Source organism: Erythranthe guttata, chromosome 10 (assembly GCF_056151865.1).
Source record: "Erythranthe guttata isolate IM_541 chromosome 10, IM_541, whole genome shotgun sequence".
In the NCBI taxonomy this organism is placed as follows: domain Eukaryota; kingdom Viridiplantae; phylum Streptophyta; class Magnoliopsida; order Lamiales; family Phrymaceae; genus Erythranthe; species Erythranthe guttata.
Window position 1 is genome coordinate 2631953 of NC_142542.1, and position 16424 is coordinate 2648376.

The 16424-nt window shown below is 30.8% G+C and overlaps 1 protein-coding gene and 1 long non-coding RNA gene across 3 annotated transcripts; both read right to left on the reverse strand.

Annotated features, from left to right (window-relative positions):
- Window positions 1-5758: 5758 nt before the first annotated feature.
- Window positions 5759-8333, reverse strand: LOC148767274 (uncharacterized). Of its 2 annotated transcripts, none has more exons than XR_016034003.1 (3): window positions 7954-8333; window positions 6689-6827; window positions 5759-6032 (listed from the first exon to the last, which is right to left on the reverse strand). It is a non-coding gene; the product is annotated as an uncharacterized LOC148767274 (long non-coding RNA). The 2 variants fall into 2 exon arrangements; XR_016034002.1 differs by having other exon boundaries at window positions 7982-8331.
- Window positions 8334-11133: 2800 nt separating this feature from the next.
- On the reverse strand, window positions 11134-14783 carry LOC148767275 (immune-associated nucleotide-binding protein 9-like). The gene is made up of 7 exons (XM_088824839.1): window positions 14505-14783; window positions 13348-13606; window positions 12991-13268; window positions 12286-12450; window positions 12065-12190; window positions 11697-11876; window positions 11134-11497 (listed from the first exon to the last, which is right to left on the reverse strand). The coding sequence occupies exons 2-7, from the start codon at window positions 13586-13588 to the stop codon at window positions 11300-11302; spliced, it is 1188 nt and encodes a 395-aa protein (XP_088680965.1). The 5' UTR covers window positions 13589-13606; window positions 14505-14783; the 3' UTR covers window positions 11134-11299.
- Between the last annotated feature and the right edge of the window lie 1641 nt (window positions 14784-16424).

Genomic DNA, 16424 nt, shown 5'->3' on the forward strand with positions numbered 1-16424 from the left:
CGCGGACTTCAATAAAATAATTGAATTTCATTATATTATTCAATCTTATCTTGCCAACCAAACGAGGCCTTAAAGTAGAACCCATCTTGGCACACGCATCAACAATACTAACAAAATGTTATTTTAACAGATGTAAATTTAGTTAGGTCATCTGATACGAACCCCGTAGAACTTGTTACGGGACCCAATACCTTACGCGGAAGCAAGATCGAAGACATCCAAAAACAAAGATTCAAAGGGTGGAACCGTGACCCGTTGCCTATAAAGAGGCAATAACCTTGGTATGCGAAGACGCCACAATCGATTGTGAAAGATCGATTGATAAGTCGAGGTGAACAAACGGAATCCACCGAAATGTTCGAAAAGTCCTTAAAGAACCATAGAGAATATTCTCAATTAAATCATCAAAATTCGTCCATTAAAATAAGCCAAATTGGCAACGTATTTATAAGTCCTAAAAAGACTCCATTCTCACAAGGAAAATGACTCCTACCTAAACTATAATAAGGAAACTTGTAAATAAGCAAATCCTAACTATAAAAGACTCTTAAATAATAAAAACATAATAAATACTAAATTAAAAACGTGCATAAATAAATTAGATAACTTGATCTTCAAGTCGGCTTCTTGATCACCCTTCTAATCTCGCGTAGACAATTGGCTGAGCACGTGCATGAACTTCATGCTCAATTACGACATTGTTATACTTCGAATCTCTCTCCGCTCATAGCATGAAAGTTGTAGAACTTCCAATTGGCTTTCCATAGCAATTTGAATCACCTAAATTGGACGTCATATGAGAGAGTTATAACCCGAATGGTAAACTCTGCCAGAATCATACGGGACTTTCGGGATGCTTGAAATTCAACTTGTCCAACGAATTTCCGTTTTCTTTTCTTCCAATTCCAAACTATGACCACTTCAATGGTCTTATTAAATCCTTTACTCTCCAAGGACAACTCGAATAATATCTTTAAACTCGTACGCTTTCGTTTTTTCCAATTCTTTATCTTTGAGGTTATTAGGATCGTATCATCATCATCTCAAAGACTGTGGAGCCTGCTGTGAAAAATATCATGCTTGCGTAAGCACGAGAAGAGAAGATGATAAATGAAACATATTAATGAAAGTGATAAATTAACAAACAACTAATTTTGTCAAATGACAATTTTTTTTTTTTATAAATTAAAAACATTTAATAAATTTCTTAATTAAAAAGCAACGACTTAGTAGTAATTTACTAATTTATTGCATAATGCTAATTAAGTAAGTGTGATGAATGCATTCATCTGTTGACTTAAAAAGTTAAATGAATTTGATAAACCTACTCCTACGAGCTAGTTATATTTTACACTTGTGCTCGAGGACAATCATAAAATTAATAACCCACGTAAAATACTATTATTATTTATTACATACAAAAAATCTGCCTATACCCTACATTTGAATTTTCAATGCATAAAACCGAGTTCAATAAAAATAAAAATAATAATTAATATATAATATCTGACCTGTGACCCCCAACTAATATATATCCAATCTTTAATTAATGAAATATCTACTATTCTTTATTTTAATTGATGGTGCAAACAAAGAGTTCACATTCTTTGAACCTTCGATAATAAAATCATTATTATTATTATTTAGAGGCACGAGATACCTATTAGATACTGTCATATCCATACATATGCACCGTTAATATATTCAAGGTGATAGCTACCTATACTATGAACAAATGCTTAATTATTTATCAAAAAAAATAAAAAAATGCTTAATTAAGGCCTTGTTTGGTTGGTTCAATTGATGGATATTCACTAAAAAAAATTATGCAAAAAGTGTTGTCACTATGCTTGTCACTAACGGGGTATCACTAATGCTCTATAGTGACAATAAATAAGAATTAAGTGATAACAAAAAAAGCTATCGATCAGTGACAATAAAAAAATATTGTCACTTAATGTGTGCATTAAGTGACAACTTATGTATTTGTCACAATTAGGGTGTCGCTAATGCAAGTTTTTCTTGTGATATCACAAAGTCACTTATGTTATTTCCTTAGCAACAAGAGTAATAAATTAAAAAGGTTATGTTAACCGCTCGAAATATAAATACGAGACAAGAAAAAATGGGATCACGTACAATTTATTAAGCAAATGAAAGTGGATTACAATTTTCGGGATAATTGCCCAGATTCTTTTCTCTAAATCGATTCAAGGGTTTATAAGTTTTTTTCTTGAATAGAATAAATATAAATACATTGAATTCAAATATGTTATTAATTCACAGCGGAGAGACTCGAGAACTTGATATGTATCTATGCGAGTCTCAATTTGTATGAGCCGGAGTCCTTTTATAAGCACAACTCAGAGTTTTTGGGCTTGCAACATGTGCCGGAAAATTAGTAAAGCCCAAATTTAATTTTTAATTTGATATCCAAATTAATAACCAATTGTTCGGACTATTAATTGATGATTTATTGTAAAATTTCAATGTCAACATACAATTTTCAAATTGCAATGTTTACCAACTACTTCCTTAAATTAATTAACAGTCGTTCGGGAGATATTGTTTTTTTAATTATTCCATGACCATAATATACCAGTTACTTATAATACCAATGGCATTAATTACCCTTTTTTTTTTTTCCTTTTTCCTAAAATTATAATTAATTTAAGTATGACTTTTATTCTTTACAATTTAACTTAATCTTCTATATTAATTTTTCAACCAACCAAACAGAGCCCTAAATTAATGAATTAATGAACTTTTGAGCCGTGCATCACTAATTCCTTTAAATAATACCATATCAAATCTGACCTGTGACTACTGACTTATTTTCAAAAAAAATTTCCTAAAACAAGAAAAATAAACAGAAATTTAATAATAATATTTGTATAGACACGTGTGAGTTTGTGAGAAGCTCAGCAAAAGTCAATCGAGAAAATCATAGGTTTTAATTTGATCCCCCTCCGTTACGTTGTATGTCTTTGTCTTTTGTTCCTCGTTCGTTGCATGTCAAATATCCACCTCACCTATTTTTTTATTATTCAATTTTGTTTACAATGTATATAATTAATATGCACTATTTTACAGCTTACCGCAGTTCGTGTATTTCGTAGGGATGTTCATTCGGTAAAGTCGTTCCGGAATATCGGTGTGTCGAAATTTGTGTCTAGGTCTGATACAGTTTTTACTGAATTGATTCGTTTTTTTCGATTCGTTACCGGTAAAACTGTAAATATATTTTCTTATTTTAGAAATAGTATAAAAAAATAAAAATATTTTAACTAATTAACTCTTGAATTTGACATTCAAATTCCAATAATCGGCCCTAAAAACAAAAAAGTGATTATCAATATATTGAGTCTAATTTGCAAATAATGGAAAAATATATAAATCTATAAGTACTTTATAATTTGTTATAACCCTAAAAAAATTAAATTAAAGGAAAAAAAATATTAAACATTGCGATACTCAGTACGGTAAGGTATATAAGACATCAACACCTGTATATCATACCGAATACTTGAATTAAAAAAGAAAATTACCAAATACCGAACCGAATTTTATGTTCGGTATTTGGCACATATGGAAATAATTATTTGTAGAACGAATTCGCCTAAACAACCACAAAAAAATATTGCTATGGACGTAAATTATTTGTTACAAGTTCTTCAACGTAAATATAATCAATATTTATTTTTTAATTAATATAAATGGAGCTGTTTTGCCTGTGATTCCAGTTGGCGGCATTGCATATCCAAGCATTATTATTTTCTTTTGTTGCTTTATTGATCTTATCCTTTATATGTATTTAGGAAAAAAAATTACATTTAGATATATGTATATGTATCTAATCATGGTTATTGAGGATACCAAACATCAAACAAATTTCAATCGTGTACCTATTTATAGTTAATTCTCCCAACCAATTAGTTTCCACCGTCTCACCGGGGTCGAGCTTTGCGATTTGACGACGTACATAAAAAGACACTTGCATACGCTAAATTATTCCGGATAGTTGCATCATATGAACTAAGTTAATAAAATTAATATTGAACATGAGATCGAGATCGAGTTAGAAAGCACATTCAAAACGTAAATATCAGTACTGTACTACGTGCAACGAGTTCAACCTGAAAAATAATGATAAAAATTTTAGTTACTACTTTTGTACTTTTGTACCTTAATTTATTAATACAGATTGCAAATTTGGAATAATGATTGAGGCCCTGATTTGGGCCACAAGATTAAAATCCATCCTCTCACATAATAAAAACAAAATGCCAACGCGTTGGTTTGTGTAGTTATCCTTTAATTTGTTGTCTCTATATTTATATATCACATGTATGTACTGTGTTTGTTTGTTTTGTTGGATGAAGAAAACTAAGTTGTTCTTGCATTGTCACCTACTGGATTGACAAATCATTTCAGTCAAGTAAGCCGCAACGAGACCAGTTCTAAGGTCTTAGATTTTTAGTCCCCGAAATCCGAATACCGATAATCTTTATACATTCGTATTTATGTAATGGGTGGTGACGTGTTTTAGTAACTGTAGGACATTTTATTTTAAAAAAATCAAAAGTTAATATATATTTCATCTTATTTTTTCAAATCCTATTCTCTTAGAAGTTTTTTACGACATTATTTTGGCAGAATATTGCATGAAGAGTTTTAGTAAACGTAGACACTTTATTTAAAAATTCAAAACCTAATATATCTCATCATCTTATTCTTTTAAACTATTTTTATAAGTCTCCTTCGACATTACTTTGGAAGAATATCACACAATTAATCATCATTAATCAACAAGAACATGGATTTATTGATTTTGGAGGATGATACGGTTGAAAGTGTGATTGAAAGTGAGGTAAAAAAATCATTTCGGTGCGAAAAAGTTTCATGTTTTCTGTTTTATGTGCCCGCTTATATAATATTTTTTGTTACTAAGTTGGACCAGGATCATCTCGAGACGTTTACAGAAGTCGATTATAGTGAATATTTTCCACCGGACAAAATATTTTGTATTATAAACAAGTTTAAAAAAAATTAAGAGTTTCTTCCGATGTGTTTGAGATTGGAAATTGTAGAGAATAAATGTAGTTCTGTAGACATTCTACAGTTAATGATAAATATTGGATGGGAATTAATTTTTGGGGCCATTTGATATACACCCCTAGAATGGAAAATATATAGGGATAAGTCCACCCCTAAAATTCTTTCTTTGAGATACACCCCTGGAGGGGCAAAAGTACTATGATGCCCTTATTTGTAAATTTTAACCAACTATATTCAGCTTTTCCAACTGCATTCAGAATTATTACTAACTGCACTCCAATTTTTAGACCTGCATTTATCATTTTTCAGATTTTTTAATAAAAAATTATAAATTTTTATTTTATTATTATTTTTTTATACGTACCATCTTTTTGTATTTTTTCTAAATTTTTTAATTTTTTAATTTTTAATTTTTTAATTATTTTTATTTTTTAATTTTTATTTTTTTTAATTTTGTTTTTTTAATTTTTTTAATTTTTTTAATTTTTTTAATTTTTTTTAATTTTTTATTTTTAATTTTTTATTTTTAAATTTTTAACTTACTGTACTGAAATTGACTACACATGACTATAGTATACCACAATCATGTATAGTTAGTTATATATAGCCATGTACTGTTTTTTTACCCCAAAGTTATGGTCGATCGATTATAAAAACCGTTGATTATATATATAAAAAATCATCTATACCAATAAAAAAATTCAAAATTTGATTCTTGATATTATAAATAATTTAATGCCTAACAAAAAAGTGAAAAAAAACACAATCATCAAGATCACTATACATCAGAAAAACCACATAGCTTGTATATAAATATATATAACTACATGGAACTATACATGACTACAATTATCTATACGACTAAATTTGACTCAAATCGCACTTGTCAACACGAAAACCGCTTGTTTTGAACAACGAACACACTCCACTCCGCAAAAACGTAACTTACTGCATAGTAGTTCAAACACCAAGACCTGTGAAAACGAAAAAAGAGTTAAACAAACAACAAATTTTGCTTCAAATTTAAATATGCACACACGCACTATCACCTACTGGTATACATAGATACTCCCCATATAACTCATACATGACTACATAGTTTATATATAACTATATATTACTACATGTGACTACACCATATATTATTGTATGTTACTACACGTGACTATATATTACTACATGTGACTACACCATATATTACTGTATGTTACTACACATGACTATATATGACTACATGTATATATATGACCACATGTGACTATATACATGCATGTGACTTTATTTGTCCCTTCAAGTACCTGACTTTGTTCTCCAAGCGATACGACACAGCTTATATTATCAAAATCAAATTACAAACAGAGTATGCTAGTCATTATTCTTCGTATAACCAAAGGTCAAAGATCAAAGCAAGTTGAAGTGGAACGCCATAGATAAAATAATAGTTGAAACACACGTAAAGTAGTCACCTATTTCATTCTCGATAAATAAAATATCAATATCATATTACCAACAAAATATTCTCATCACGAATCTACATATACTCCCAAGTATAAAAACAAAAGTAAACAAATCATTTGAGGACCAATAAACAGTGATTCAATATATTAAGAAGCACATTAAAATTCATTACCTTTTCTATGCCTTCAATGGATGAACATTCAGTTTTGTCGCACCACCACCAGGAACAAGTTTCGAGTTTTTTTTTTTATTATATTTCTTGCCACAACAATTGCATTTTATGTACAAGTCGACTCCTATAATTAAACTCACTGCTTCATATGAAAAAAAAGAAAAAAAAATTAAAACCAAAACTTAAAAAATAACTGCAAAATTCGATGATGGCTGTACAAAAAATACTTTGGTGAACTCAAAAAATACCTGCAAAATTCGAATTACATGATTACATGAAAAATACAAAAAAACAATGAAAAGCACTTTATTGATAAATTTACTTCGGTGAACTATAGTCACAAGTAGTTATGTGCATTATTGTTACTGCACATACATGACTAGATATGACTATACGTAGTCAACTATAGTCAGATGTAGTTATGTTCATTCTTGTTACTACATGTGACTATATATGACTACATGTATACGATCACATGTGACTATATATGTATATGAATAAAATTCATCTACACCACTAAAAACGTTCCCAGCAGTTTAAGATAATGAATTATGCTTTGTTCTACTTTCCTCGATTGTCGTTGTCGAATGTTGTTCTAACATTCATTATACATTATTCAAAATATACATAACCATACACGAGACACCTCTACCATTAGGTGTGATATGATATCATCTAGACCACTCAAATTTCGAAAAAGAGCAGCAGCTGGATTGTTGTAAGCCATAAAGGTTTCCAAAACATGTACAGTAGTATTTACCAAATTCAAGTGTTGAGGGTCCTTGTCTTTCAATAGAGATAGAAGAGTGGGGATAAGGGATAAATCACTGTAACAGATTTATGCTAGAGTTAAGATTAAAAATTACAAAATAAATAGGACCAATTGCTGAGACTTGAGTGTGTCAAACTAAATCGGATAATACTAAATTGGTTTAAGCTTACAGACTTTTATGTTTTCAATAATAATGGATTCTATTGGCAAAAAGTCAATTCCCTTATCTCACTCACTTGATTTTAAAACACATAACACTCAACAGTCAACACCAACACACACACACACACACACACACATAACTCAATCAAACAAGAAACAAATATTAGTAGATTCGAAGAATTAGCGTTGAATACTCACACAAACAAATAAAAAAATATCGAACATCCACAGTTAAACAATTTCATTCAGAATAAGTGGAGTTGAAAATCAAAAGATGAAAACAGTCCATGTAATAGAAAAAAAATGGGGGTTTAAGATTAAATACAATTACTGGTGAAAGGACATGAGAGCTGGAGGACCTGTAGTAATAGACGAAGAGATCGGAGTCGGGACCTTCGGGAAAGCATCCTTGCTCGACGATTTGATGGTGGCGAGGGCGTCGGCGACGGCGGTGGACGAAGAGAGGGCGCGAAGTGGCGGAGAGCGTTGGCGACGGTGGTGCACGAAGAGAGGAAGAGAGGCGGCGGCGTCAGCCACGGTGGTGGAAGAAGAGAAGGGGCAGCGTTGTGTTTTGCCCAGAAAGAGAGAAGACGTGAGACGCTGGATCTGGTGAGGGAGACGAGAGAGAGAGAGAGAAAGCGATTGTGGGTGTGCGGCGTGTGAATGGAAGAGTTTTAGAGGGCTTAGAGCAAACTGAAAGGGTAAAAGGCTCACTTCAAGTTATCCAGGGGCTCTACCTAATTAAGATCAAAAACTTGGATTTTAGTCAAAAGAGTAAAAATAGGCAAGGATCTCTTATAATATATTTTCAAAAGTAGGGGTTATCTCACATTCTCCCTTAATTTTTATATTACAATTTCTATAGCTACTAAAATACATTCTAAAACAGGACTATAAATTAAAAAAAAAATGTCCTATATTTAATAAAAGTAATTCATCATTTTCCTCATGTAATTCAATTTATAAATTATTTTCTTATGAGCTCTAATTCTTAGCTAAACGTGAACTAATTTTGACCCAATTATATTTTTATTTAAACTATCCACGTGTCAATTATTCTATGACATCCGATTTTCTTATTAAAACAGATCATTCGGTCTAAAATTTATACCCTTTTTTTATATATAAAGAAGAAGTTAATTTCAAATTTAATTAGTATTTGACTCAAAATTTTCTCTTATCTCTCTCGCTCGTCTTATTTTTCTTCTTGGAATTCAAACCCCTAAATCTCAAATTAAATCTCTATTGACGGATAATAATTATATTACCAACTATTTAAAGAGGATGTTTGGTTAAATTTATAACCTGTTAAAAATAATTTATAAGATGTTTAAGTGGTTAAAAGTTTTTTCAAAGCGTGTTAAGAGGGTGTTTGGCTAAGCTTATTTTAAACAGTTGATAAGCTCTTATGTCTGATGAGATGTTTTTAGAGGTGATAAGCTGTTACATCTTATTTTTATGATTAATTTTTAGAGTGTTTGGATAATGAACTTATTTCCTATATTTTTACTCATTATGATAGCTTAAATAAAAATGTGGGGTGAAGGTACTTATTTACTAAGATCTTATTTGGTCTCCAACAATTTATTTTAAAAAAAATTAAGATCTTTTTTTTTTAATTTACTAAACACTTTGGAAGAGCTTATAAGTTCTAAACATCTTATAAGCTTCTTTTAACATTTTATAAGCTTAGCCAAACAGCTCTAAGTAAAAAAATGGTCAAAGATATCTTAAAAGTTTAAGAACAAGCTGCTAGAGAATTTTAAATAATTATTTTTAAATAACTATGCCCCACATTTTTATTTAAATCTTAAAAACTGTAAAAACTACTTATAAACTTATTATCAAAACACTTCAAAAATTAATTCTAAAAATAAGACGTAACAACTTATCTGTTGTTAAAACAACTTGTACATCAGATGTAATTACTTATCAACTGTTTTAAAATAAATTTAGCCAAACGGGAGTACCGACATAATTTTGTCAAAAGAAGCAAGGATAATAAATATTTGAAAGCAATGGGTAGTAGTTTGGTTACTTCTTATGTTCGTATTTGTAGAATACTACTGAATTTGAAAGCTATAATTATAAAATATTTACGACCGTTCCTTGCTGCACAAACATAATCAAAGGCGTTCGTGCAATTCATCTTATAAAGAGTGAAATATTTTCGTGTCTCAACCACCAAGCTTTGTGATCAAATCGTCAAGATTGCAACAATGAAATTCTAACATTAAACAAATAAAAGAGTAAAAGTTTCAATAATGTCAGTGTACTACACATGCATGTCAGCAGTTCGAATAACATTTCTACATTATTCGTTATAGTAAAATATATACTTAATTCGACATAATTTATGCATTGATAGATGTTTTTATGCTTATTGTTGAGTTTGATCTAAATTTGATATCTGAAATAAGCATGTTTTGAAACTAGTGTGATTAAAATTGACCTAGATGGAAGAGCTTATGATAAATATAATAAATGAGTTAATATATATTCTACAAAACTCGTTGACATCAAAGAAACGAAAATTAAATGGTTTGTTGATTTGTACAATTTAGAGGGAAAATAGATTGAGAACACTACAAGAAAAAAATGCTTGACAACTTGAATTTAACAAAGCGCATATTATCGTGAATTGTGATATTATTATATATTTAATAATATGATTTTTTTTTTGATAAGAAGCCAATTTTATTATTAGGCAAATATAGCCAAGTTCAAGAGAAGGAGATAACCTTCATTACAATTAAGGTCAGTAGCTTTTGCAATGGCATTAGCCAAGCAGTTGCCGGTACGTTTGACAAACGAGAAAAAGCAGCATTGAAAAAGTGATAAAACAGTAAGACAATCCTCAATAAAAATACCATAAGGAGCTGAAGTGGCCACACCTTCTTTAAGGGACTCCGTAATATGCAGACAATCGCTCTCAATAATGATTGACTGCCACCCAAATTCAATCGCAAGACGCATTGCAAGAAGGGCTGCGTGAGCTTCCCAACGGCTGGTGCCGGTCTCCCAGGATGCAACTCTCTTCTCCACCTAATGCACTTGCCATTATAGTCGCGCGCTACCATATTATTATACATTTAATAATATGATTTTAATGACTGTTGTTGTTGGAGCCAAAACAATATAGTATTTAACAACACTTGTATTTAGCACTTTGTTAAATCATTATCTTACAAGACTCAAACATCATGTCGTAGAATCTATTTTTGAAAATTTTGTCACAAAACATTACTATAACAAGGTATAATGTACGTTGTCGAATAACGTTACTAAAAGAACATAACATTTTTTCGAATTATTATTAAAACAAATCAAAATAATATTATCAAAATTTTGTTGATTCCGGTAATAATAATGATTAACTAAATTAAGACAAGTAATTGTTACGTTTCGGGGTGTGGTGGTAATTATCTAAACATGAAGTGCTGTTAGTTGTTACGTAACTATGCCCTACACCAGGGGAATCCTTGTAATTTACCCTAAAAATATGAAAGGCTTGACACACTAATCCCCTGTCTATTGTGACTGAAGTTTTGTATAATCTGATGAAATTCTGCTTATTTCAAATACAATTACGACGGGATTACACACTCGCAAAAATCAATATACACACTCGCTTATAGAAAGAATCGCAACTTATGTATCTCCTCAATATTTATTTTTCAATCAGGCAAAAATTCGCCCAAGAAGGCATAAGCTGCACGCCTAAAACTCCCACGGTGAGATTGTCGCGGGTACTCTTCGTTCCTCCTTGCTATAACGCTATTCTCTATTTTCTGTTTCAGCTTATCGAGTTCATCTCTTGATTTCATCTGAGCAGATAGCTGAGCAACTTGTTCTCCAAGCGTTGATGACTCGACCTGTATTATATATATATATATATATATATAAAACATATGCATATTGCATGTCGTATATAATACGCACAAATTAAATGTATGATATCGAAATCCTACTTACCAGAAAAGCCAGATACGTTCGCTAAGTAAGTAGCACAATGCATAAATATAATACACACACTAGCTCGCGCAAAGTTTATTTAATTGCAGATGGGCTTACTGCTATATGAGGTTTATCGTCTGATTTCAGTTGAGCGGAGAGTGTCACAATTTCTGCCTTGAGTCGAATGTTTTCCTGCTCGGCTATTCGTTGTGCAATCTTATCAGAGCTCTCCTTTAGCTTTAACTCGGCTATTTGTTGTGCAAGCTTATCAGAGCCCTCCTTAAGCTTTAAATCGACCTACACATGCACATATGTCATATCTTTATATATATATATATATATATATATATATATATATATATATATATATATATATATATATATATATATATATATATATATATATATATATATATATATATATATATATATATATATATATATATATATAATATCGGAAAAAAATAAAATAAAAGTTAAAGTACAGTCTCGGTAATTCTCTTAAGCTGCTCATCATATGACTTCTGCAACTCCTCAAATTTAAATTCCTCCTCTTCGGGATTAACTTTAGCGGCTGGAGCATCGTAAAAGAATTGGCTTTTTGCCCCTGTCTACGGATGATGATTAACTTAGGCATCGTAAGTAACAAATTTATGTAAAACTAAAGAAAAAAAGAAGCAGCATGGCGATCAATGAAACTACCTACCTTCAGTTCAACAAATTGCTTACTTATGTACGGTTTTCCACAATTTTTATCTACACCGGCATTTACTAAGGCAAGAAGTTGCTTCAGTTGTTCAGATTTCTGGACTTCATCTTTTGTTTTGTTATTAAAGAGAACACACCGGTTCCCACACATTCTCAAGGTTTCCTATGTCAAAATCACAAACAACTGATCAACTACGAATTATAAACAATATTCTTGGAAAATCAAGAGAAAATAAATGACAAGCATCATTGTTTAATTCATAAATCCCTTGTTCAAGGAAACAAATAAAAGACTAATAAAAGACATGTAACTAATTCCCCCTATGAGGAGACGTATTACGAATACCAAGATCTTCATAGCAAAATGCTATATATGACCCGTGCAATTTCTTAGTGCGCAAACTTGGACTTGATATATAATATGGTCAGATAAATAAATAACTAAGAGTCTTAGGTCTCGTTTGGTTCCTAAGATAAGATTAGCAGATATTAAATAATTTAATGATAACCCAATTATATTAGTGGACAATGGGAGGTCCAAGTCAAGATAATTAAGAAGACATGCCATGATAAAATATTTTTTTCGGATCGACTAGAAAATTTATTGGATTTACCAAACATCAAACAAAGTCCAAGGCTAATCTCTGATGTCTCCAACCTCCAACCAAACGAGGCCTTAAAAGAAGAGCAATGAGATTTGTACCTTCAAGTGTAGGTCACAATTGCTATCCAAGAAATCATCAAGAGTCTCGTCGTTTTCTTCAAGATCATCACCGCAAGTGAAAACTACAATCATATGGTCAATAATATTGCTGCCAAAAAATGCCTGCAACATCAAAACACCAGCTTTTTCTTTTGTTGAAAAGCGAGTCCTAACTGAAGCGACAAGAAGAATTGCATGGATTCCATCCTTTGCCATATTGGTGCACTTAGCAATTTCCCTTCCAATAAATTCAGGTTCAGTGGAACAATCAAACAATCCTGCAGCAATTCGCATTAATTAGTTCATCAGTTGCAAAACACATTTTTTTTATGATATTGTACAATTGCATATATGTACCTGGAGTATCAATCACAACAAGATTATGCCCGTTTTCAAGTAAAGTTGTGTGCATCTCACAAGTGCTGGTAACACTAGTAGTTCTTAACATTGACTTAAATGCCCTTCTTCCAAGTATACTATTCCCCATTGCACTTTTCCCATTACCCGTTCTTCCAACCAATACTATAGTTTTAACCACCTCACTTGGAGGTGAAGACGAGCCCCACGCATCACCAAATTCAATTGCGTTATTTTCCATGAAATTCGGTAAACTTGTCTGCAAAAAGACCAACAACCATACACACGACTTGGGAGTATTAAGTTAGACGTTTTACAATAAAAAAAAAAAAAAAAAGTGAAATCCTGAAAAACGAAATGCTAAAACTTTTCTACCAGACAAAGAACAGACAATATTCACATAATTAACGTACAGTACATTATGGGATCATTATCAAACCAATGAAAGAAAACTGAGAAAAAATTCTTACAGAGAAACACAAGGATGAGAAACGAAAGTCAGAGGAGAAACTGGAGACGTGTTTGTATTGCAAGTATATATTTCCTCAACTAAGGATATATTTTAAGCCATTAAGAATGATTCCATCAGCATCAAATGTTATATTACAATACACTTGAAGGCTTTAATTTTTTTGTATTTAGAAAAATATAAACATATTGACTTTATCTCAGTTCAAAATGTTTGCATTATATTAGTCAATTTTTGTAAAGGTCGTCGTTTTTCCCAACTTGGCCACGATGAAGAGGAATAGCAAGCAAGCAAGAAAGAAAGATATGGTCTTGGTCTTTTTAGTAATAAGCCAATGGAGTTGCTTGTAAAATAATACTAATAATACAGGTACACAATTAGCACAATGGATATTATGTATCTATTGTAACTGATTTGTTATTCTCTATTTTACTGAATTGGTAATGAAAATTTTGTTGATTTCTGTAATATTATAATCTGAATTTGCCATCTCTCTGTAAGAATCTTGTAAGCATGTGTCTTCACATCCCAATTGCGGAACCTTTTACTTCACAATATACCCAAATTTTCGCTTCTCAATTGAACAAGTGAAAATGGAGCATAATTTCAGCTAGGCGTTTGAACGAACATGAAAGAGACATAAAAAAAAAAAAAAAAAAAAAGTAAGAAAGAAAGAAATGGAATTAACCTAGAGTGGCGGGAGCGTTGTAGAAGACGGTGGCTGCCTGAACCACGGTGGCGCGTATGGTCGGAGGGGAGGCGTCGGCCCCCATTTTAACCTCGGCAAACAATGGCTCTTCATTGTCAGTTTCATTTCTCTCGGTCTTTCTTCTGTTTGAGAAATTGAACGAATTTACGGCTGATTAATTAACTAAGTTTTTTTTTTTTTGAAACATTTTAATTAACTAAGTTAAGAGAACTAATTATTTGTTTTGCCTTCGTGCACAACTCAATGCTATTCAAATAATTTATCATCATCTCATGAAGTTGTATAAGTTCAACAGATCAGTGATTAGGTAGGCAACATTGTATTCAAATTCATATAAAACATCTAATTTTTTTTTTTTTAAACTGTGCAATATGTCGAGTACACACCGGGCCTCCTATTTTAATATGCTCAAATTTTATCATTTAATTCAATTAACCTTAATTTGATCACAAATTTCACCAATTATTTAATTTTTGACACCTAACTTAATTTTGACTACAATTTCGTCCATCATTGCCATTGACCGCCGGTCTTCAACATTGAATTTTTTATTTTTTTTCTGGTTTTTTTTTTCTTGTGTCTGTGTTTCCCCCGATTTCCGGGTTGGTCGACAGTATATTACTCTTTAACACAGTAATATTGATATATTACTCTCTAAAACAGTATGTTAACACAACAAAAATCACTACTATTGTGTAATTTAGGTGGTGTTTGCAAATGATTATTTAAAAGGAGAAGCTAGTGATTGTGAGTTAAGTCGGTTTTAAGTGCTTATTTCTAAAAGTTGGGGGTGTTTGCAATTATTCCGCAATACTTTTAAAAAAATAGCTTAAAGCAGGTTATTTTAAGAGAAGCAAAAATAAAAGTTGATTTTCCTGACACCTAAAAACAGATTATGAGCAAAAACAAAACACATAATCACTTTCAAAAAGCTTTTGCAAATGCTTATTGAAAGTGATTATGCGGTTTTTTTTGCTCATAATCTATTTTTAGGTGTTTGTAAAATCAACTTTTGCTTTTGCTTCTCTTAAAATAATCTGATTTAAGCTATTTTTTTAAAAGCACCCATAACCCTGCTTTTTCAATTTTAGTTCATTTTCCGAAATATTTGCAAACACCCCCAACTTTTAGAAATAAACACTTAAAACTAACTTAAATCACAATCACTAACTTCTGCTTTTAAATAATCATTTGCAAACACCACCTTAGTAATATTAATATGTTCACTGTTCAACAAAGACAAACATAATAAAAAACCAAAAGAATCACGGTAATATTATTGTGTTTACATTAATATTATAATAGTAGACGGTAATATTATTACGTTAATCGGACAACAAATCAAACAAATTGAAAGGCAAAAAAAATATTGATGTGGTTGACACTAATATTATTGTGTTTAAATTAATTTTACTGTCAACGACAGTAATTTTATTACACTAACTGGTCAACAAATGAAACAAATTGAAAAAGGCCAAAAAATAATAATATTCATGTAGTCGATTTTAATATTATTGTGTTTACAGTAGTTGTACTGTCACCGACAATACAATCACTGTCATCGTTTAGTGTCGGGCGTTAAAAAAAACAAAGATAAAAAATTTTGGGAAAAAAAATATTCTAAAAAAATCAACGCTGGTGACTGGCTTCGTAAAAAGCAGAAAAAAAAACAACAACAGAGACTGGCGGAAAAACAAAAATTTAATAAAGAAAAGTCAAAGTTGAAATTTTGTGATCAAAATTAATGAAATAGAAGTGAAATTGAGGTTAGAGTTATGAATTGGGTTTAAAGGGCTGATGATAATTTTATCATATATATATATATATATATATATATATATATATATATATATATATATATATATATATATATATATATATATATATATATATATATAT